The 23,898-nt window shown below is 33.2% G+C and overlaps 1 protein-coding gene across 3 annotated transcripts in view; it reads left to right on the forward strand.

Moving 5' to 3' along the window:
* Cdh9 (cadherin 9) overlaps positions 1-23,898 on the forward strand; it is a 97,667-nt gene that overhangs the window by 50,068 nt on the left and 23,701 nt on the right. For 2 of the 3 annotated variants that reach the window (XM_041632228.1, XM_041632229.1), the window contains exons 3-5: positions 18,421-18,715; positions 22,087-22,206; positions 23,054-23,221. In XM_041632228.1, the coding sequence (XP_041488162.1) occupies positions 18,421-18,715; positions 22,087-22,206; positions 23,054-23,221 (583 nt within the window). Of the gene's footprint in view, positions 1-7,641; positions 7,745-18,420; positions 18,716-22,086; positions 22,207-23,053; positions 23,222-23,898 lie in introns of all 3 variants that reach the window. The other variant, XM_041632230.1, reaches the window with a different exon arrangement.

Consider the following 23,898-nt stretch of genomic DNA (forward strand, 5'->3'; position numbering starts at 1 on the left):
TTAAGAACGATGGCACTTTGTATTTTCTGGAACAAAGGTATTTACTGGAGACAGCCACAAATATTTGATTTTCTCATGTGCACATATTTTGTAATCTGCACAGAGGAAAATGTACTGACCTGTATTAAGTATCACAGGTTTGCTGTGTTGGTGTCCATGGAAACGAAGCTAGGAAAAGGTTACAAAAACTCTCACCATGCTTTACATTGAGCTCATGAGGTAACTGAAGTCAGAGTAGATACACAATAGCTAAGTGCATAGTGAGATACATGTATTGAATGCTAAATTAAGTTCACAGCTAACATTTATGAGAATGTGATTATAATAAATTTTCACTCAGAGAAATATTTTTTCTCATTAAAAGTAGATACACAGATGCATATTTAAGAATGAATGAATGAATTAATAATGTATAAATTAGTGAATGAATAATAGTTGACCAAGTTAGCAAAAGATGAGAAATGCTTTCTTTTTCCTTAGTAGAGAAAATGCTAGCTTAATATTTTTTAAAATAATCTTTTTTCATTTTACATACTAATCCCAGTTCCTGCTCCCTCCACATCTACTCCCCACCTTCCATCCACCCACCCCCATCCACCCCTCAGAGACGTTAAGGCTTCCTATGGGGAGTCAACAAAGTCCGATACATCACTATATCACTATGAGGCAGGACCAAGCCCTCCCCCATATCAAGTCTGAGAAAGGTGGCCCTCCAAAGAGAATGAGCTCCAACAAAACGAGTTTAAATACTAGGGATAAATTCTGGTCCTATTGCCAGTAGTCCCACAGACTACCCCAGCCACACAATGTCACCCACATTCATCGGGCCTAGTTTGGTTTATGAAGATTCCCCTGATGTCAGTCAGTATTCAGTGAGTTCCCACTAGCTCAGGACAGCTGTTTCTGTGGCTTTGTATCCCCATTATGGCCATGATCCCTTTGATGATATTATTCCTCTTTCCTCTATTCATCTGAACTCTGGGAGCTTGGCACAGTGCTAGGTGTGGATCTCTGTATCTGCTTCCTTCAGTTGCTCGATGAGGTTTCTATGATGACAATTAACATAGTCATCAATACGATTACAGAACAAGGTTAGTACAAGCACCTTCCCCACTATTGCTTAGGGTCTCAGCTGGAGTCATCCTTGTGAAATCCTGGGTATTTCCCTAGTGTCAGATTTCTTGCTAGACCCATAATGGTGCCTTCAATCAAGATATCTCTTTTCTTGATCTCCCTTACTGTACCACACCCATTTCGGCCAACCTGTTCCCCCATGTTCTCTTCCCCCTTTTCTTTCCTCCTCCCCCTTCCCTTCCACCCTCCTTTTTCACTCCCCTTTTCAATTTTCTCAGATCTTTTCTAATTCTTTTCCCAGGGGAACATGTGTGTCTCTCTGAGAATTCTCTTTGTTACCTAGCTTCTCTGGGGCCATGGTTATCCCTCACTTTATATATAATATCCACTTTTGAGTTTGTGCATACTGTGTTTGTCATACTGAGTCTGGGTGCCTAATTCAGGATGTTTTTTTTTTCTACTTCTATCCACCTGCCTACAAATTTCAAGATGTCATTATTTTTACTGCAAATGTACAAATGTACATTTTTAAATGTACATTTCCATTTTGCAAATGTACCATGTTTTCTTTATCCTTTCTATGGCTGAGGGGCATCTAGGTTGTTTCCAGGTTCTGACTATTACAAATAATGCTATTATGAACACAGTTGAGACAGCTTTATAGTTTACAACACATTCATTTCTTTAAAATTATTCTTACAGGACTTTGATTTCATTGGTTTCATCCTATAACAACAATGCAGTACTAGTAGATGTACTAGTAATGTCAAAATAGACATCTAGTACATGTCAAAATTTGTTTCAGTATGTTTTTCATATACGCCTGAAAATAATTTGTGTGCCGTACTTGTTGGGTAGTACATAATGTTCTGCCATCTCAGAAAATGTATGTTATAGTAGTTAAAAATTCTATGGTTATACTTTCTGGATATACAATTTGATTCCATTTGTTAATGGAAATAAGACATTTGTAAGAATTATTTACTTATTTATCCTTTTTTTTTAGCTATTTGGAATTTACATCTATGTTTGCTGTTGTGTTTAAAAGTCTTTATCATTAATAAAATAAAAGTTAACATAATTTCTATGGAAGGTTGTGAATCCAATGTATGCAATATGAAGTAGCTGTCTATGTACTCACCCCAAAGTTGAAATATATACTACCTCAAGATTATTATTTCCACATCACATACTCTTTAGCAAACTGATTATTGCTATCTCGACCAGAGCAGGCTTAGTATCAAACATAGTTCATCTAGAAATATCTTACGTGAGTCACTTTGTCTCATTCTAATTTACATACATATGTCTGAAAATGATTCTTGTATGATTTATCTTTGTTATAATTTAGCATTCAGGATTTCAGTTTACTTATTTCTGAAATGTTGATACAATGTTTTAAATTTGCAGCTTATCCAATGTTATATTTTTAAATATTAATATGTTTTATTGATTTATGCCTTTTTTGAAGTCCATAAATCTTTGGCATATACTTGATACAATTTTTTCCATATACTCATGATGTTTATGATTTTGATTATCTGAAAACACTTTTATTTCACTATCATTTTAAGTAATATTTCAACATACCTTGACGTGATAGTTTTCTTTTCTCACTAGAGTTTTTAATTACCTCTGCATATTACTATTGACTCTATGCTAATAATAATAAGTTAACTCTGATGCTTATTGTTGCTGTCCATATTTCTATAGCTGCTCATAAGTACTGCCCAAAAGTGTTCTTTTGAACAATCTGACCTTGATATGCACATTGGTTTTGTATTCATTCTACTTGGAACCCAATAACCTGTTAATAGCATATTACCACTGGAGCAGAAGAGTTTTGTATTATGAGGAACATCACTGATGCAGTTTTTTCCTATTGAAATTTATTTTTTACAGCAAATGAGCATTGAATTACCCTGTGAATTCTTAAAATTATGTTTTATGGAGTGGAATTAGTGATATAAATATGCTTCAGAGAATACATATAATAATTATTCTCATATTTTTATAGAAAATTTTCCTTTCTGATATCAAGATTATAAGTAGAGGTCAACATAGCTAGAATGCAATTAGCATCATCACTTAGGTATAATTTTATTGAATATTTCATGTAAATTACTTTATATATTAAAAATGAATTTATATCTTCTATTTTTAATTCTTCACATCTTTTGTAAAGAACACTGAGAATAATACAGCATAAGTTTGAAACCTCTCCTGTAGATTTCCTTTTAAGATTACTTACTAATCATAATCTCCATAATTTAGGACTAATGTTTAAAACAAGCAAATATTCGAGGACAACATTTTCATTATTACATGATATTCCTCATATTATATGAGAAATAAGGTATGGAATAGACAAAATAAATATATATGGATTTAATTTTTCTTTATATCTACCTCTGTTCCAAGGGAATTTGGTTTTTTCCTAGCATCAATTTTTTGAAATAAGCAAATATTTTATTAATACTTATTTAAATTATACAAATAATACAAATATATAAATAATACATTTAATAAATAATACAGTGTTGTCATTACAAATTTAATCACAAGCATTTACTTATATAATGTTGTCCATTAATACTATCCCTTCCAGTTGTAAAGCTAATTTTGTATCCCATTTAATAAGGCGTTCATATACATTTGCAAGCAGAGAACATCAGAGAAAGGATGCAAAATGCTTCATTTTACAAGCAATGATTTAGGGTGCTTGCAAGTGTTCACAGGTCTTACAGTGTCTTGCTGCTCATGTGCTTTCCCACAGTGTTGCACTGTAGGTTCACTCACTAGTAGAAATGCGCTCAATATCCTTTTCATTTTTACATAGAGTAAATGTCAATGTACCATCTGTACTCTCTTCATCTATGCTTGCTCTTTGTGAAATACTCCCTCCTACACGAGGAAAAAATAAAACTGCAGATCACTTGTGACACAAAAGAATTAAAAGTGGTTTCAATAGTCAGTAGTTATATGAGTAAAGTCAATCACTGTCGAAAATGAAGAGGCAAACATCCTCCTAAAGGGTAAGATGATTTCTTGCATCTTTGCAATATAGGAGGAGGAGTGGGAACATAAAATGTGATCAAGTCTTGCTTATTTCCCAAAGTAGAAACTCATCACTGGGTTCCACTAAAGATGGAACTTTCTTCACATTCAGTTATGATCTTATCAAGGTGACAGAGAGAATGACAGAGAAAATGTTTTGAAAAGTATTGTGTAAGATATTCAGCTTAATGTCATCACAACGTATTGTGCCTCAGATTAAACCAGGGGAAGAGGTTGAGGTAGGAGGATAATGACTTTACCACTGCCTGAACTAAACTTAAAAATGAAACAAACAAAAAAGGAAGGAAGGAAGGAGGGAGGGAGGGAGGGAGGGAAGGAAGGAAGGAAGGAAAAACTAAAGCAAACAAAGGAATCATAGCACTTGGAGGCACATCCATGTAACTCCAGCATTCAGAATGAAGAAACATAAATTCTTGCACAGTCCCTTTCAGGCATGGTTACATAGTTAGCACTCGAGTAACTTTTGCTATGAAAACTGGTCTCCAAATTACAAAGAAACAAAACCTGAAGCATGTTAACTCCAATACTGCATTCTGATTGCTGGTATTTTAGCTTTGTTTAAACAGGCAAAAATTTATTGGAAACACTGTTTAAAACCCTCACATCCACTCACATATTAAAGCCAAAAACGAAGGATCAGCACAAAAGGAAAGAATCCATTCTAAGAAATAGTTGTTAACACATGCTCTCATAGAAACTTGAGGAGTAGTGTTCCTTCTGGCTGAAATAATTTGAAAGCTTTAAAACTGGAAAGGATATTATTAATGGATAGCATTATATAAGTAAATGCTTGTGATTAAATTCATAATGCCAGTTCTGTATTAGTTATTAATATGGCTTATTCTTCTAATGAAGAATATTTTATATAATAGTGTGTAAAAGAAAATATAACTGAGTATGGGAGCATAAAAAAGGCAAATCACTAAAGAAAATGATGGTACTTTGAACTCAAGTACTTTCAATATATTTACATGATTAAACTGTTTTTTAGATCAGTTATTCCAATTGTATCTATAATTGAAGTTCCGAGGCCAAGAACATTTGACAATTATTTTAAAACTCCTGAACACTGAAAGGAAATGCATTTCAAAGCCTTAGCAATAAATTTTAAAAGCCCATTAATAATTAGGGTTCAGTTATTACCTTAAAATTAGACAAAGATCTGATTTATCTGATACCATTGTCCAGGGATACATCTTAAAATTAAGAGTCTCACTGCAACTGCATTTAGTAACTGTGGCCCCCTTCTTCAAATAAAGTGGAAGAGCGGGATACTTTTCTTCAATGTTTAGCATTATCTTCTGAGTCCAGAGAAGCATTATTTTGCTGTCATCTTAAATGGTTACTGAACATCACCCAATAAAATACTATATAGAAATATGGCTAAGACACCATTTTTGATAATGTGATTTCCTTGTAACCATGAAGATATAAACTTCGTCCCCAAGAAACATTATTAAAGAGGCAGCTGCAATTGAATTTGCATGTAGTACTAGATAGTCATAGATAGGTGTGTCAACCGTCCTAACTAAATTACTTTTCTCCGGGTCATTTGAAAACTCTCCTAAACACCAACATGGACAGAAGCCAGTGAGCAATATCAGACTGATCTCCTGTGTGTATGAGTGCATGAACACACACACACACACACACACACACACACACACAAGAATGCACTCAAACATAAACGAAAATATAATTCCAGAGAAAATAAATTAATTATTGATGTCTCTCCATTTTTGTTTCTCCTGTGTTGTTGATCTTGATCTCCTTATTATATCCCTAAATTCTGTGTGGCTTGATATATGTTGTATCTCTAAGTATACATTATGTCTGGAGCTGTATGTCTGATTCCTAAAAGCTGCAGGTGACCTGGACTTTCTTCTCACCTTCTCTGATTGGCTTTCTGCTCTACTGCCTCATGACTTTCTTCTTTGGAAGGCATCATAGCTTTGTTCCCTTCTAACACCTTTGATGGGAAACTGCTTGGATACCCATCTCTTTCATTCTTCTCAAACTATAAAGAGGTTTTCACTATACTGCAACCATGTTTACCATTAAATTCTCACACATACAAAGTTCATATATATCTTCCATTTTGTTTCATAAGGGTAAAATATTGTTGATATTAAAAGTATCTCCATGCAATGTTGCAGTCTATGAGCACGTGGTGGTGCTTTCTCTATGTACTCACATTGTACATACACTACAATAGTGAATTAGTTTTTATCTTAGCACAGCTCGGAGTATAAGAAGTGCAGGCGCACATGTGTATGTGTGTTTGTTTGTTTATATCAAATGATATCTAATGGTACTTATATTCAGGGCATGAAAAGAAAAAAAATCTCCCTAGATTTCTTGTTTTGGTTTGTTTTTTGTTGTTTTTGTTTTTGTTTTGTTTTGTTTTTTACAGTGCTCATAGCAGAGTGAAAACATACACAATCAAACCAAACAAAAGAAAAAGACCAAAGAGTTGTTCATATCAATACCACAATATGCAATTTAAAGAAATAAACTTTAGATGTAAATATCTTGAAATAAATTCCATTGTAAATAATGTACTTCCTTTATAAGGTTTGATTTACCTGCATCCATAATATCACATCAGTAATTCATTATAAACATTGTGCTCTGGCTGCGACTAGTATGTTTAATGAATTATATGCATTGAGAACGCAACAGATATTACTAGGTCTATTTAACATATATTTCTTTAAAGTTGGAATGAAAGAGTGGGAGTGGAAATACATTGTTATAGATAACATGCTCTAGAGTGTAAAAATTGCCTCTTGAAATATGTTCAAGGCTGCAACCTTTGTCTGTATTCTAGGAGATATAATAAGAGCAATGAGTGATTCCTAATTTCCTCTCTTGTCATTTTCTCCTGGTAATGTATGCTTCATCTTGACCATGTTCACAGTGAGTAATGCTTGAATCAGAGAGAACACATATTCTTTTCTGACTTTCTGGTCAAGGATGGAAATAGAGGTGCCTATTTTAGCTTTGCGTAAGGCCAGAACAAGGTTGAAAGGAGCAGAGTTAGCATTTATGAACTCAGAAGGATGAAAGGAAGCTGAAATGTGTGAATTGTGATAAGAGTGGCCTCGAATATGTCAGGAGCTTTGCTAATGCTTTTGTTGCTAGCATTCTTTCCCCTTCCTTGGCTCACAAAAGTTAGAGGAAATGAAAATTTCTGTGGGCATTCAGTGTGAATTCTATGTGAGTATCGACAGCCATTCTTAATGTATTCTTTTGCAGAAATTTCAGTCACTGTCGGGCATGTAAGTGATGAGAGAAAAAAATAAATCATATACATTTATAGAGATGTACAGGACAAGGTCAATTTTTGAAATCGTGTTTTATAATTATTTTCATGTTAATTAGGTGGAATTTAGGTATGTGTTCCAAAGTCTAATTAAAGCAATGAAATGAAAGGTGTGGCTGCTAATTCACTGGACTCAGGGATAGCTAATAACTCCTCTGCTTTAGATGTTTGCATTATCAGTCTACTTGGGTGAATGCACCTGGAAAGTGGACATAACTGGAAGAATACAGATCTAACATGATGACATCAGTTCTAGACTATTGGAAGGTATGTGTCAGGTGGAATAATACTAATGTTGTGCATGAATGTGCAGATTCAGGAAAGTAAGTTAAATTGTAAGTTAAATTGGTAAGAGATAAACAGTCAATAAAATTACTAAGGTTATTTGTACTATAAAACAATATGTATTCCAATAATTTAATTATTTATGTGGAGAGAAGTTAAGCATTCAAAAAATTGAAATCAGTACCATATAATTTACAAGACTATATTAAAAGTGAATATTTAAATTAATAGCATTTTGAAAATAAAATAACAAATTAACACTTCACAAATTATCATTGTTCAATAATTTCTAGATGTATTTCATTCATTATAAAACCATATATATACATATATATATATATATGTATATATACATCATGTTAAATTATATGCACTTGAAATATCTCCTGATTTGCAGTTTTGAGAAAAATAATGACTATTTTAAAATTTTCCTATTAAAGAGTATATTTAAATGTAGATCCAGCCAATAAAATCAGAAAAAAGACACTGGAAAGTTCTCTGTTGTTGTTAAAACTGTTGAACTAACTCTCATCGTGCAGTTTCCCTCTGTGCTTCAGATAATCACATCAGTTGTTCAGTATTGGAATTAAAGCACTGCATTCTTGGCAACTAATGGATGAACATATTTTGGTTTCCTTTTCAATGGTATTAACAACAATAGTGTGTTGTAATTCTTTGTCAGTCTTTTCACAATCCTGAGTAATTTGATAATTGGCATGGAATTTTTAAGAGAGAAATCTGAAACCCATGGTGATAGGTAAACTAGGTTTTACTCTGTGCAGTGATTCTTCTAGTAGACTTTAATCAACAGAAAAGTTCATAGAACACCTCAAGATGATTGCACAAAATCTTTGATTATGCATAAAATATCATGATTACTGAGAAAAAATGGACAACTAAACACAAAATTGTTGTATTTTATAATAGTGAAGGTACTCACTGTTAAAATACTTTTCAGAATCTAAATGATATAAGAAATTATCAAAAACCATCTAATTAAAAAATAAAATTAAAAACGAAATGTGGAAAAACTTAATATTTAATACTGACATCTAAATGAATAATTCCTTAGTTGAAACTTTTTGTTATATTGGAATACATGCTTCATAAAAGCTGATTATGTTGTATTATTTTGCTTTATATATCAGAACTTTCTTAGTTCCTAAGCTTATGTATAGATTATTGTGATATTCTGATTAATGTACAACCATTGAAAAATCCCCAAACGAGAGAAGCATCTTAATTCTCTAATATGTTTTTATAGGAAAATAGAAAACTAATGTGGATACTTGTGTCTATTATTTAACAATTTTTGAGCAGGTCAAACAAAAATCACCTAATAAAAGTTAGGTTGTTCTCCATACTGATTTACATATTAATTCAAAGCTTTGTGTTATATTAAGGGTAAGATTGTGAAAATATATTAAAAAAAGTAACAGGTGACCAATACATGGTAAAATAAAGCATCTTACAATTTTTCAATTTCAGTGAATTTTTAAAACTAAAAGACTAACACATCACAGTAATTGGAAGTATTTCATAGAGTAAGTTTAATTATTTTACATAGAGCCAGACAACCATTTAAAACAGAATAGTGGAGGAAGTTTGTTTAGAGACGTTTTGTTTTCACTTACAGTAGATAATTGCTTATTATGTTGAGACCATAACAGTCCATTATAAATTATGCAGATTGTATTTTATGAAGACTTACATGACACAGTAGATATCTGACACTATGAAATTTTATCTGAATTACTATAATTATAAATTTTATTTAGCTTTCTTTCAAACAGAGTGATTTTACTCATTACGGTCACCACAGGAGGGCAGCGCAAAAAGTCCAAAGACTGATGGTCCAGTTTCAAGACAGGGAAAACAAAAATCAAAACACCAACAAGGAAGAGTCCTAGTATATTCTAAACTGAGTTAAAATTCTATAGTCAAATCATATTGTTATTTATAAGTAAAAGTAAGCATGTAACACAGTATTTGGGATTTTCAAATTTATAGAAATTAAGAAAATTTATATACAGTCAGAAAATCTTTCATCAATATAATTTGAACATGTTCATAGACAGTGTAACTCTTTGAGATTTAAATGAATGTTATTTCTTTTTTTATTTTTTATTTTTATTTATTTTTATCTTTTTAATTTATTTATTTATTAAAGATTTCTGTCTCTTCCTCGCCACCCGCCTCCCATTTCCCTTCTTTTTTAAAAATTCTATGGAATTAATTAGCAGGCAATGATTGGGACAAAAAGAATGGACTTTTGGAGATAAATGGACACAGATTCAGGAATGCTAATGTCCACCTGTTAGCAAGTGAAGTGTGTGAGAGGGTGGGGAGACAGGCAAATAAGAATCAGTGAGAGACCATGCTATAAAAAGTAAACATAGAGAATGACAGAATCGGACGTCGGAAGTCAACCTCTGAGATCTATTGACAGGTATCCATGAGCATGTGCACACACCAATACATAGACGTTCATACACTGTACAAGTACATACATCACAATATACACAACATTCTTGAGGAATAGAAGTTCGTGAAAACAATCAAAGTAGTGGGACATTCTTTTGGTTTGTGCATGTCTTTATATTTATTTAAGACAATCTAAAGCCATGACCATATATTAAGAATGTGATTTTAAGAATTCACTTATATATTGAAGATTGGTGAAGGCGTAAGTCACAAACAATGTCACACCAATTCGGGGTTATGATTATTAGGGTGGTATTTATTTAAAGGGGAAAAAACTTACAGATCACTGTCCCAGGCAACAGCCCTCTTTGCAACCAGGAAAGGAGTCTAGTCGCAGGCGGAGCAGGAAGTGAAGAGAGAGAGAGAAGAGGGAAGTGGCCGCTTTTTTAAAGGGAGAGAAACCACGCCCCAGTGGGCTGGTACCTCAGCGGTGATAGGCTGGAGGAGTGGGAGGACCTCCCGCAACACCTCCCCCTTTTGTTTAAATAAGAGAGTTCTAAACCTACTATGAAATTATATACAATAAGTACAAATATCCTATTCTAACTAGCTTAGGTCTTGTATAATAAATAACTTGGCCAAGTCATGAGAGAAAGTAACTACATTTATATAGTCTTCAACCCCATCGAAGATCTGAGAAGGGAAATAATGTTACCTGGGTAATTAGGAAGTTCAGTAGAACAACTTCCAAAACATGCAACAAATCACAGAGACAACTAGCTACCTGGGCAATCACCCAAATGACATTAGTAGCGTTGAAGCAACCAACTTTGGATAAGGCCTAACATAACTGACATACCATTTTCAAAGGCAAGCAACTTTTTCAAAACTATCTTACCCTGTCTTGGCAGGATATGACAGTCCTGTTTTATCCATTGATGCATGCTCTGTATCTTTGTCAGTTGTTGAGGTATGGGCATTTCTTTGCCCAAACGCCAGTTCTGCCAAAAAGAAAGGCTCCAGGTGGAGTGTCTTTGGTGCTCAACATTCTCTCGGGAATAGAGTGGTGTTGCCAGGAGCAATTGTGTTGCACTACCACAAAACTCTGAGTTAGATTAAAGGCCATTTTCTACAGCTCTTTGAAGAAGTTGAAGATTATCTATCTATACTGAGTATAATCTCTATATATCTAAAGAACCTGATTAGTCTATTATAAATGACAAACTTAGATGACTATTAGTCTATATAATTCTCAATATCTATCTAACTTAAAGACTAAGACAATAAACGACTGTGAAACAAATGAGGACAATGACCTCCAAATATAAACAATGTACAAATATACATTGCAGTAGGCAAATATATATCAATACACAATCATTATATAAGTATCTTAATCAGAGGTAGAAATGTACACTGCAATATGGTAAATATATACAATATATATATATATATATCAATACAATATATGTCAATACATAAAAAAATGTTTTAAACAGAGGTAGAAACATGCATGCGTACAATAGTCAATATAATTTAACTTTGTATCAATATACAAGAATCTATACCAATATATTTGTCTAAAAACAGTAACTAACAATTACAAATCTATTATCCCATCATCCCTCTTTTTTTTCAAAATGATCTAGCTATGATAGCATCAAACATAATATAATTACTGCAGCTCGCAATGTCCTATTTATGACTTCAGCTGCCAGCATTCTAAGCAAAATAAACCTCTTCCCTTGAAAATAATCCAGTCTCAGATATGTTCATACAGGAATGGTGTTATGCAATTGCAAAGTTTTCAGCAGTTGATTTGGCAAATATGTGTTAGTAAGGCACACACTGAAATATCATATCCAACAGTCAGTGATGGGGTAGGATGGAAGCTAGGTTGTGCCAACCTTAATATACAACTTAAAATTAGAGCCATTTGCATTAGATATGGATGTTTTAAAAATTAGAAAATAAGAATAAGAATGATTACTGATTGTTTTTCAAGAACAGTGTGTAATATTACAGATGATATTTAAGAATTCTTTTGAAATTATAATATAGTCAATCACTTTACCCTTACATTTAATACTATGTATTTCTCCATGTGTTCTTTCAAATTTATTGTCTGTTTTAATTTCCTACATGTAGATTTCAAAAAATATAAAAAATCTATACTTATACTTGTATGTATTGGAAAGAGGCCATTAATTAAGACAATATTCATGATAAGGTACAAAGAAAAGTATCATAAATTCAATGGAAAACAAGCCACATGTGTTGTATTTGATTTTTAAATATTGTTGAAGTATAGTAAAGAAATTTAATAATAGTCATATATTCAAATTTACTATGTAATAATTGATTTAAATTATATAATGCCGCTATAAAAGTCAAATTATTGCCTCGATAAGCTTTCTTATAAAGAGTACTTGATGCATTACTGAATATAAACTTTAATGTTTGCAATAAAAAATGAAAGAAATGCAGACTTATAAAACAAGCTTTAATAAATATTGCAGATACTGAAACTGCAGTAAAGAAAGCACAGCAGGGCTTATGTGTTATGTTGATACTGCATAGAATATCAAATATTTTGATTGAAATATCCCTAGTTATGTATTTATTTGATTGATGTTAGCTTTTTTGCAACTTTGTACCTTTCAAAATTCAACTTTGTTTACTCATTAAGTGATGTTTTTGTTTCTTAAGAAATAAGGTTTAATTCAGTGAGATTTACTTTAAAACAAAAAATTTATAGAGACTTAACTTTTAGTTTTTCAAAATATATGTAAGCATAATGAGAATATATGTAAGCATAATGAGAGAGACCCAGAGAGAGGGACAGAAAGACAGAGAAAGAGAGAGAGAGAGAGAGAGAGAGAGAGAGAGAGAGAGGAGACAGGGACAGAATTTGAAACAGCACTACTACATTACAATATCTAATTAAGAAAAGATAAAAGATTATAGACCAATGATAATTGGTAATAGTAATTTTTTTTTAAGAATTTGGTTCAAAGATACTCTTTAGGACTAGTTTTAAGTAATGGTTTCTAACACACAATCTGGAGAGCAATGTAAAACAGCTAGAAGTACACAATATCCATGAAACTATCAAGATAATTATGGAATGCATTTCTCAGTTCCTATCTGCTTTAGAAAATATGATTGAGCTATGTAACATCTCTATTCTTAATCATAATTTATAGGATTCCTTCAAGAACTGTGTGTGACATCAAAGTTGATATTTTATTTGATTTTAACATTTGAAATTATAATTTTAGCTTTTCACCCTTCTATTTTTCTTCCTACACATATTCTCATGTACACTTTCTTGTTCTCTTTCAATTTTAATTAAGAACATCTAAAACAATCTGTATACTGTTACTTGGATGTATATGGTTTCACGGCTGCCCATTCCATATATAACAAATTAGCGTGCCCTTTTTACCTGCTGAAAATTATTTTTCCTGCCGTCAGCATTGCTGAGCTGCCTGTATTTCTTCATGTAGGGTCTAGCCTCTTATGCCTTCTCCTGCCCATGTTAGATATGTATTGCTGACATTTTTTTTCAGGTCATATTCAACCAAACATTTTGACTAAGATTTGCAGCTAATGATTTTGACCGTTACAGGAGACACAAACAACAAGCTTCCTGTTCTCCTGGCTCTTAGAATTATCTGGTCCTTCTTTTCCCATATTCCCTGAGCCTTAGGTGCAAGAATTCTGTTATAGATGTGTTAATGAATATTGAGATAAACAGGTCTTCATTTTTTTAATTGAAAATAAATTTTCCACACAATTTATTATTATAGTCATGATTTCACATCCCTCATCTCCTAATCATTTCCTCTGCCACACACATTCAACTTGCCCCAACCTTTCTTTAAATTAAAAACAAAAGTAAAAAAGTACAGAATTAGAATACTTTACATTCTTTTTATTATGCAAAATTTACCTTACTGAGAGAAAAGATATTCTACCAGAATGTACAGACATGCAAACATTTCTCTTTCCATGGTGATAATGTCACTTTCATGATTACATAAATATCTCTTATCCACTTAAATTACCATTTCCTTAATTGCACAGCCTTAAATCCCCAAATGTTTATTTTGATGACCAAATATTAACATATTTTCCATCTGGGGTTCACATCAAAGATCAAGAAGTCCTTGAGGATCTAGGCCAGGCTAAAATGAGTTTGTGCCACAAAATGATAAAGCAAGAAATAATAAAATGGTTTACCTTAAGTTTTTGAAAACTGAAACAAGAAATAACCTGCCAATGAATATGTGTTTGACAGAAGACTCATTATGATGTCCTGAATACTGGTTTTTAGAATGGTAAATCATAGCCACCCTCCCTTTATTGCTTTCCCTCATTCAAGGTTTTCCCTTTCATTAGTCAAGGCACAATCTATACTGTCAGTATATATGAAATGCTATATGGTGATTAGAAATTTTACTAGTCTTAGCAATTGCCTTTTGAGTAATCTGTAATAAAAATAAATAAATAAAAAGCCTTTGATACCTGCAGGTAAAGAAGAATCCAGTGGTCCCTGCTAAGGCACAAAGATAGATTAGTGAAAAAGTTACAGTCTGTGTTGGCTTTTGTCATCGCTAATTCGGATGTCATCGAGCAGCTGGGTTGAGAGCTTTCTTGGACTGCTTACACCACCACCTCTTTAAATATTTTATTGGTCGTTCCTGCTCTATTTCACTCGAATTCATATTTCAGTCTGCTAATAGGAATTGGGTTTGCTGACTCAGAAGACTGTCTAAAAGGGAGCTAGTGGAAACAAATCTGCCACCGTTGTAATTTGTTTAAGCGTAGCTGTGATATACTACTTAATTCCCAGCATTCTGTAATTCATCGTCTTCTCCATCACACAGGACAAGCAGATTTCAAAACCTTGTTAAATATGTTTGAGTAGAAAATGTAACAAAATACCCCTGTGCAATGGGTAAATATCATACCCTGTTCATACATAATAATTATCTAAATTATGCATGATATAAAAGTCATATACTCAACAAATGATCATTAATCACATTTTTTTAAGTCAGAAAAAACCTCAACTTTCCCAATTATTAACTAAAGGCTGTATCCTAGCTGCTATTCCTTGGAATGTGTAAACTCATTAACCAAACACCTTAGGCTTCAGGAGACATTTGCTCCTGACTTTCAGTTACAATATGCATTTTCAGCCAAACAGCACACATTTTATTTATTTATTTATTTTTTATTGAGAAAAGGAAAAAAAGTTTCCACCTCCTCCCAGCCTCCCATTTCCCTCCCCCTCCTCCCACCCTTCTCCCCCTCCCCCCACTTCTCTCCCCCTCCCTCTCCAGTTCAAAGAGCAGCCAGGGTTCCCTGCACTGTGGAAAGTCCAAGGTCCTCCCCTCTCTGTCCATGTCTAGGAAGTTGAACATCCAACCTGGCTAGGCTCCCACAAAGCCAGAACATGAAGTAGGATCAAAACCCCATGCCATTGTCCTTGGCTTCTCATCAGCCCTCATTGTTCACCATGTTCAGAGAGTCCGGTTTTATCCCATGCTTTTTCAGTCACAGTCCAGCTGGCCTTGGTGAGCTCCCAATAATAGATCAGCCCCACTGTCTCCGTGGTGGGCGAACCCCTTGTGGTCCTGACTTCTTTGCTCATGTTCTCCCTCCTTCCTCTCCTCATTGGGACCTTGAGAGCTCAGTCCGGTGCTCCAGTGTGGGTCTCTGTCTCTATCTCCATCCATCACCAGATAAAGGTTCTACAAACAAATTACTTATTTATTTGATTGTTTGTTTATTTTCTGCCAAATAAGATTCTCCATATCAACACTCCTCAAAGAGGAGTTTATAGCAAAATTTCTCCTCATTCTCTAGCCTCATTAGAAAAAATGAGTTCCTTTGTACTCACAGAGCAGGTTGAGGATGGGAGGATGGGAGGTAGTGGAAACAGGGATAGGAATGCAAAATTTATAAAAGATAGGTTTTTAAAAATAAGGTAAAAAAGAAATAAGAAAAATAACAATTAGAAATGTGTGCTGTTTCCACTTCCTCTTTGAGGAGTGTTGATATGGAGAATCTTATTTGGCAGAAAATAAACAAACAATCAAATAAAAAAGCAATTTGTTGTCATCTCTAAGTGTCAGTTTTTAATATCCCAAAAATTTTTTTATTAAAAATTCAACATCTACAACCATTCCCAATAGTAATAAATTGAACTAATTGCATTCTTATAAAGAAGATATGAATTAATCTGACAGCTTATAAAGCATTAAGATCATGCTTAACTTTAGTTACTCAAACAATCCTGAATAAAGTGACTAAGAGAGGGGCTTGAAATTCAATGAAGGATTCCAGACATTCCTTGCTGTGCTGCGAATTCTCTCTGCAACAAGTATAAATAAAAGTCTTTGTATATATTTTTTTTAAATTGTTGTTAATCCTCTTCCATTATACCCTCTCCAATGGTCTTCATGCTCCCAAATTACTCAGTAGAACTTGTCTTTATCTCCTTCCCAAGTATATTACATCTATGTATGTCTTTCTTAGAGTCCTCTTAATTGAAATGTTCCTTCCCGAAGAAAGGGTTAGAGCACCTAATACTCAAAGGTAAAGGAAACTTAAAGCGTTGGAGAAGCTTCTGAAAAAAAGGAGTCACAACATCTCTACCCAAGATTACATTAACAGAAGCAGTGTACATGTAGCTCCAGAGATAAAATGTCACTCATGATGGCATAAGCTTTTGTAATGTAGGTGCTTGAATCACATGTGTTTCTTAAACAACCATCTTTTGTTGCTCCTGTGTGTAACCCCATTAAATATACTCATTTTTTGACTCTATATTTTTTCATTCTTAGTATATGACCAGTGTTTGATTAAGGACTGAAGTGCTTTATATGAAAATTCATTTTGAAGTATTAGAAATGGTGGTGAAATACATTTCCCTCAAAATACAAATGACTAAGGTCCATGTAGGAAAATAAAATAGAGGGGTGGGGCCAGTTCAGACTCCCATTATATTTGAAATGTGATCCTTTGCAACTTAAACAAACCATATTTAGATTTATTGTTCTCATTATATATAGCATATTACTGCTTATGCCTCTGACAAACTGAAATTGTACCCTGGGGTCAATATCATATAATCTCACATCCACTCTCTTCTCTATTTTTCACTGCAGAAAAATAAATTGTGAGAGATCAATTCATAAAATATTTTTATTTAATCATTCAACACCAAAAACTTGTTAAATCATGATGTTCTACCAATATAGAAAGATAAAATTATTTCCATTTAACATATTAGCCAAAATTGTTGCCTAAACTAAGGTTTCATTCAATTCAGAAAGGGTGTTATTATTTAGTCAATTTATTTTAAATTCTCAGAAGTTGATTGTCTATATATTCATAATTGTTATTTTTAATCTATCAACATTATTGTGGTATCTTGTATTCATCTGAGGTTAATTTAGACATTGTTTTACAGGTGAATTTCAACTTCGTCCATGAGATTGCTTTTACTAAGAAGTTATCTTTACCCAATAAACATTAGTTAGAACTAATCTTTTTTTTCTTTAAGATATGACTTAGCCAAAAAGATATCACTACTTGTTTTGTATTGCTTGAAGTTTATACAATTTAAAATGAAGATCTTTTCTCACGTATGAGAACGTGATAATGGAAAAGCACTTTTTAAAAGTCATACTGCAAATAATTGAACTTTTAAAGTTGTTCATCTTTCTGACTGAATTCCATAAACATAGAGACATACACAGGCTTATGCCACCAAAGGATAACACTAGCTAAGAAGTAAAGAATTAATTCTACAGTAATCATCAGAATAAATTATAAGTGCCTCATGGCATATTTTTGAGTTCATTTCCTTAAAATGTAACTGACATTGATATTTCAAGCACAAAATGGAGAAGAATATATTTTTCTCTCTTGTAGTAAATAGAGGTTTACATTTTTCTCAAAGTATATTTTAACTACTATGTTTTGAAAGAATTTAAGTACTATTTATAGTAGAAGTTCATCCAATCATGGTGACTATAATTGTGTTATATTTTAAGAATAACAAAATCTGAGATGTTTACTTTCCCTTTGATATGAGATACTTATTCAGATCATGATTGACATAATACAATATGGGGAGAAATTAGTGCATATCACATTGTTTTCACTGTAATGTCCACCCATATATTTATGGAATTTTTCTTTTCTACTCTTTGAAGCTTCACACCGACCAAGATAAAGGAGATGGAAATTTAAAATACATCTTGACAGGTGATGGGGCTGGCAATCTGTTTGTTATAGATGAAAATACAGGAGACATTCATGCTGCAAAGAAGTTAGACAGAGAAGAAAAATCCCTATACATTCTTCGTGCCAAGGCTATAGACAGAAAGACTGGGCGGCAAGTGGAGCCAGAATCTGAATTTATCATTAAAATCCATGATATCAATGACAATGAGCCAAAATTCACAAAAGATGTGTACACTGCCACTGTTCCTGAGATGTCTGGTGTAGGTAGGTATCTACTAACCCATGTTTGCTGTCATACATTTTTACTACGAAATTTACAGACACGTGGCTATTGTGTCCTTTCGAAATTAGAGCTACATCTTGAAACTTAGTCAAGCAACTCCTTTCCAATTGTTAATATAGCAATGTTTCCTTTGATTATAATTTACTGAGGGCAGATGTTTGAGTCCACAGGAAGGAATCAACACCTGCTCTGTTGTTTTGACTAGCTGTCCTGCAGAATGCCTTGCTGCCTGAAGGGGGACGATTATCTGTGTCACCAGTTCTTTGAGAACTGTTGCAATGACAAACTGCTTCCACATAACTGTCTCAGTGAATCACCAAAGCAGCCTCATTCTATAAATATGAGAAATAGAAATTTGTGATCCATCTGCTAATTAGGAATTCAGAATTCAGAAGAATTTAACAACTGATTGCAGATCAAATAACCTGTAGAAACATGTTAAGAGTCACAGATGTTTGCTGTCTGTGTGTATTTTCATCTATTTGCCTTTAAAAGCCAATTGGAGACAGTAATTCCCACAGTTCTATGATTGTCCCAATTTTAAACACCTCTCATTAGTATATCAAATTCTTACTCTTATATGTGTCAATACATTTAATTCTATCAATGGATAATAGCTACATTATATAAAAAGAGATGAATATTGTCTTGAAATATTGCTGAAGTAATACTGATTAAATATCTAAGAAATATTTTTTATATTTAGCATTAATCATTTGAGTATTTTCTTTACTTATATAATATTATAATAAAACACCCATTAGCAAAAATCAATCTTATTTACCTCTTTACTGAGAGTGTGCTTTTTAATGAGATAGTTAATGTATGCAGAGGAATCAAGAGTTTGGGAAGAAGTTTGATCTTGTGTAGCTCACCTATTTGAAGAAACTGATATTCTAACATCTCTCCTACTTTGCTTTCTTATAATGTTTAAGAGATTTATATAGAAAGACAGGAGTCTTTTGAATCATAAGGCACTTACATAATGTATGAGTACATGGATTTTCTTCAATATTGATAACTAGAAAATTTGATCAGAACTATATATAATTTGTGTACTTTAAATTCTTGTAGCATTACTTCTTTTTTATTCTTTTATCTTTTAAGATTATAGCATAATTACATAACTTTCTACTCTTGTTTCTTATTTAAAAAGTCTCATATAATGCCCTCTTTGATGTTTTTTGAATCCATGGTTCTCTTTTCCATTAATTGTTTTTAAACACACACACACACACAGAGAGAGAGAGAGAGAGAGAGAGAGAGAGAGAGAGAGAGAGAGAGAGTCCTAAATACATTAGTACCATGTGTTCTGTCTTTATTTCCATTTAAAACAAAGGGAGAATGGCTCATGGATAGAGGGCATGGACTCCTTTTGGGTCTGGGGAGGGGGACAGATTTGCTCCTCAGAACTCATACAGTGGCTTGTCACTGTCAGTCCAGTCCCAGGACTTCGAATGCTCTTTCCTGCCTTCCCAGGAAATCAGACAAATATAATTATTCATGCAAAACTCTCATACACATAAACATAAAAATAAAATAAAAAGAGAATACTCCTCTACCAAATATTTTAATGTTTAGTGTAAAAATTTGTACTTTTCCATTTATTCAAAATAGATTATTTTTTCAAATAATATATCTTTTATAAATCCTAGATATGGTCCAATTTATATTCTAAAAGACCTATCCAACCTAGCATTCCTTGGTAGTTAGTTTTGAAACTAACGCAAATTCTCATTCTTTGCTGAAATAATTTAGGCCATCTTTAAAATGGTCAGTGTCTATGAATTCAACAAGTTCCCCTAAGTAGCCTGTTGGGAAAATCACTTACAATTAGTAATCTTTATTTGGACTAGCTAGTTTTAATTTCCTTCTTGTCTCTTACTGGGTCTGTGATATATGGCCCAAAGGCATATGGCCTCCATTTGCCATGAGGATTAACTTTTAATACAAACGACTTGCTGGCAATCTGCTAAGTCTACTTTAATCATCCTATGGAAAGATTATGGCTTGTTTACAGACACTTTTCTTGGGATCCTGCCTTAATATTTGAACAGCATACTGAATTTTCAATCTCATTGGAATTCAAAGGAGAAAAAAAAAACAAAACTTAAGTCTAACATATGAAGACTTACTATTCCCACATCTAATTAAAAGACTGTTTTTGTTCACACTGCACTGTATGAAATCATCTTGCTCCCTTTTGATTCCCCCAAAATAAATGCTTAGAAAAAAGAGTATTAGTCCCATTGATTTGCAAGTTAATTATTGTGGAGGAGTATGCAAGAGAACAGGTGAGCATTCCTTGTTAAAGGGTCTATACAGGCATGTGTCATTTCAATAATCCACATATTTAAACAAACCTAAATACACTTGGTCTGTTTCCTATGGGCTCCAAAAGAAGAACAAAGGAAATAAAACAAATAATTTCACAAAAATTTTGAAATGTGTAAAAATTAGATTGGAGATTGTCTTTAGCTTTATAATGTAAAGGCTTAAATTATTTTCATTGTATTAGGAAATAAAATTGGTAACAAAAGAAATATAAAATTTATAAGGTAACTTTTGAGCAAGTTTAATAATATTACTCACTATTCATGGATTTTTTTTTTTTTTCGAGACAGGGTTTCTCCTTAGCTTTTTGTTCCTGTCCTGGAACTAACACTTGTAGACCAGGCTGGCCTCGAACTCACAGAGATCCGCCCTCATCCGCCTCCCGAGTGCTGGGATTAAAGGCCTGTGCCACCACCGCCCGGCTCTATTTATGGATTTACAAGTCCCAGTAAATATTTGATAATATGGACAGTAAATATTTGTTTAATAATTATCTTCTACAAAGAAAAATTACAGTTCACTTCGTTTTTCTTTTCTTTTCTTTTTTTCACTGATGTATGGGATTATTTCTGATGTTTGTTCTCAAGCTTTCTGTCCTGATACAGCTACATTTTGCAATACACCTTGTTTGTTTGCTTCCTTCTTCATAGCAAGACCTCTCTATATTTTGATATGTTTATAATCACAATTAACAAAGACAGGAGCTTTAAAAAAATCTCAAATTTTTCTTTGCGCCTTATCATTTAGCAATAAATATGCTAAGAGAAAATTAAATGTTCATTGTATTTAGTGAGAATTTTTCTCATCACAATATTCAATTAAACATTTGTTTCAATTCTTTAGAATTTATGAATCTCCGTGATAAAAATACAACATATATTTACAAAACTTTTGTGGTGAAGAGTAGATCCAGGATTTCTTTTTACTGAAGAAAATAGTGAGTAAGAAAATTGCTTATAAAATAGTATAAAATTTAGAAGAATTGACCTACCTCTGCTCGGGTTGGGGTTGGGTGCAGGTACATCTGTTATACAAGTGACTGCCACTGATGCGGACGATGCCAATTATGGGAACAGTGCTAAAGTGGTCTACAGCATACTGCAAGGGCAGCCATATTTTTCAGTGGACCCGGAGTCAGGTAAATACATTCAAGACTTAGTCAATTCCATCTTATATATAGAAACACAATTTCTTTGGGGGTATTTTCTGTATTGTTTTTGTGTTTTAATAAATAAAGCTTACCTGAAGATCAGAGAGTATAAAAGCCCTACTGGTCAGCCTTATAGATCAGGCAGTGCTAACACGTGCCTTTAATTCCAGTAGCCAGACTAACTAGATTGCCATAGAATCCAGGTGGTCATGGTGCACACCTTTAATCCCAGCCCTAGAGGTAAATAGAAGATGGGATGAGACAGTTCTCAGACACAGTCTCATTCTGAGATTCCTGGAGGCAGAATTGCTGTTTTGGACTGAAGTGGAGGTAAGAGCCAGGGCCTGACTGTTTAGCTTTTCTGATCTTCAGGTTGAACACCAGTATCTGTCTCTGGGTTTTTTTTAGTCGTACTTCAGTTTTCTCTTTTAAAACCTATCCAAACAGTTTTGTATAGCTGCTTCCTACAGTTATTTTATGGAAATGAAATAAAATATCCTTATATTAACACAACCTATTTTGATTGCTTAGCTCTTTATTTGATTGTTTAGCTCTTTTATCTATTATTCATTGGGTTCAAATGTATGAGACTACAAGATTTCACAGAGATTACTTTGTAGAATAAGGAAATACTCAAAACTTAAAGACTGTTATGATAAAAATGAAGCAAAGTAGACTATTTAAAATAGAAAACACACAAAATGGAATGTTTTCTGTTTTGTGAAGTACCTTAAATTAATTGTGGACACTCCCATTTTCTCTTTGGTAAAATGGATATTGAAAAGTATAACTTGATTTTAAAAGTCTATGTTTTAATTTTCCACTTTTTTTAAAGGCATAATAAAAACTGCTTTACCAGACATGAGCAGAGAAAACAGAGAGCAATATCAGGTGGTTATTCAGGCCAAGGACATGGGCGGCCAGATGGGAGGCCTTTCTGGAACAACCACAGTGAACATTACCCTCACGGACGTCAACAACAACCCTCCTCGGTTTCCACAGAGTAAGGCAGGCTGGGAATGTTCTTAAACACACCATCACAGCAGAACTAAATGTCCGCATTGCTTTTCCCTTTGGTGGGAGCAAATCAATGCATACCTCCTAAAAAGAAAAAAAAAAGTTAAAATTTCCAAAAACTAAAAGTGATGATATGTATCCCCAAGGTGGTATGGAAGAAAACATAACAAAACCAAGACTTCTTTCTTGTGCAGTTAATGTTTGTTAGCTTTTTAGGAGTGAGCTGACTTTGCAGGCTCATGTTCTCACAGTCACTATTGCTATCCCTCCCTTCTGAGGAGCCTGGGTACAAAGGTGGGCGTAAAAGTCTGCCTGTTTACATCCAAAGTATACACTGTTCACAACTCTTAGCTAATTTATAAACAAGCATTGTGAGCCTTTATTAAATGAATTTTAAAACACAGATTGGATGTTTCATCATCTCTAAAAACAGGATCTATATTTAAAGCAATGTATGTGGGCTAAATTGGCAGCATTTTGATATTCTTTTGGTTTACTTAAAAAGTCATGGAAACTAGGTTATGCTAACATCTTACTACTATTGAGATCATCTAGTATGAACTTGTTAAATTTTAGTGTTATTTAATTCACTGAAACTTAAAGAGCAGTAAATTCCTTTCCATTTGTCACAGAAACATTCCATTCTTAATTTTTAAATATAAA

This window comes from Microtus oregoni, unplaced genomic scaffold, assembly GCF_018167655.1.
Source record: "Microtus oregoni isolate MIOR12 unplaced genomic scaffold, Mior012 000040F_ref0000088, whole genome shotgun sequence".
In the NCBI taxonomy this organism is placed as follows: Eukaryota; Metazoa; Chordata; class Mammalia; order Rodentia; family Cricetidae; genus Microtus; species Microtus oregoni.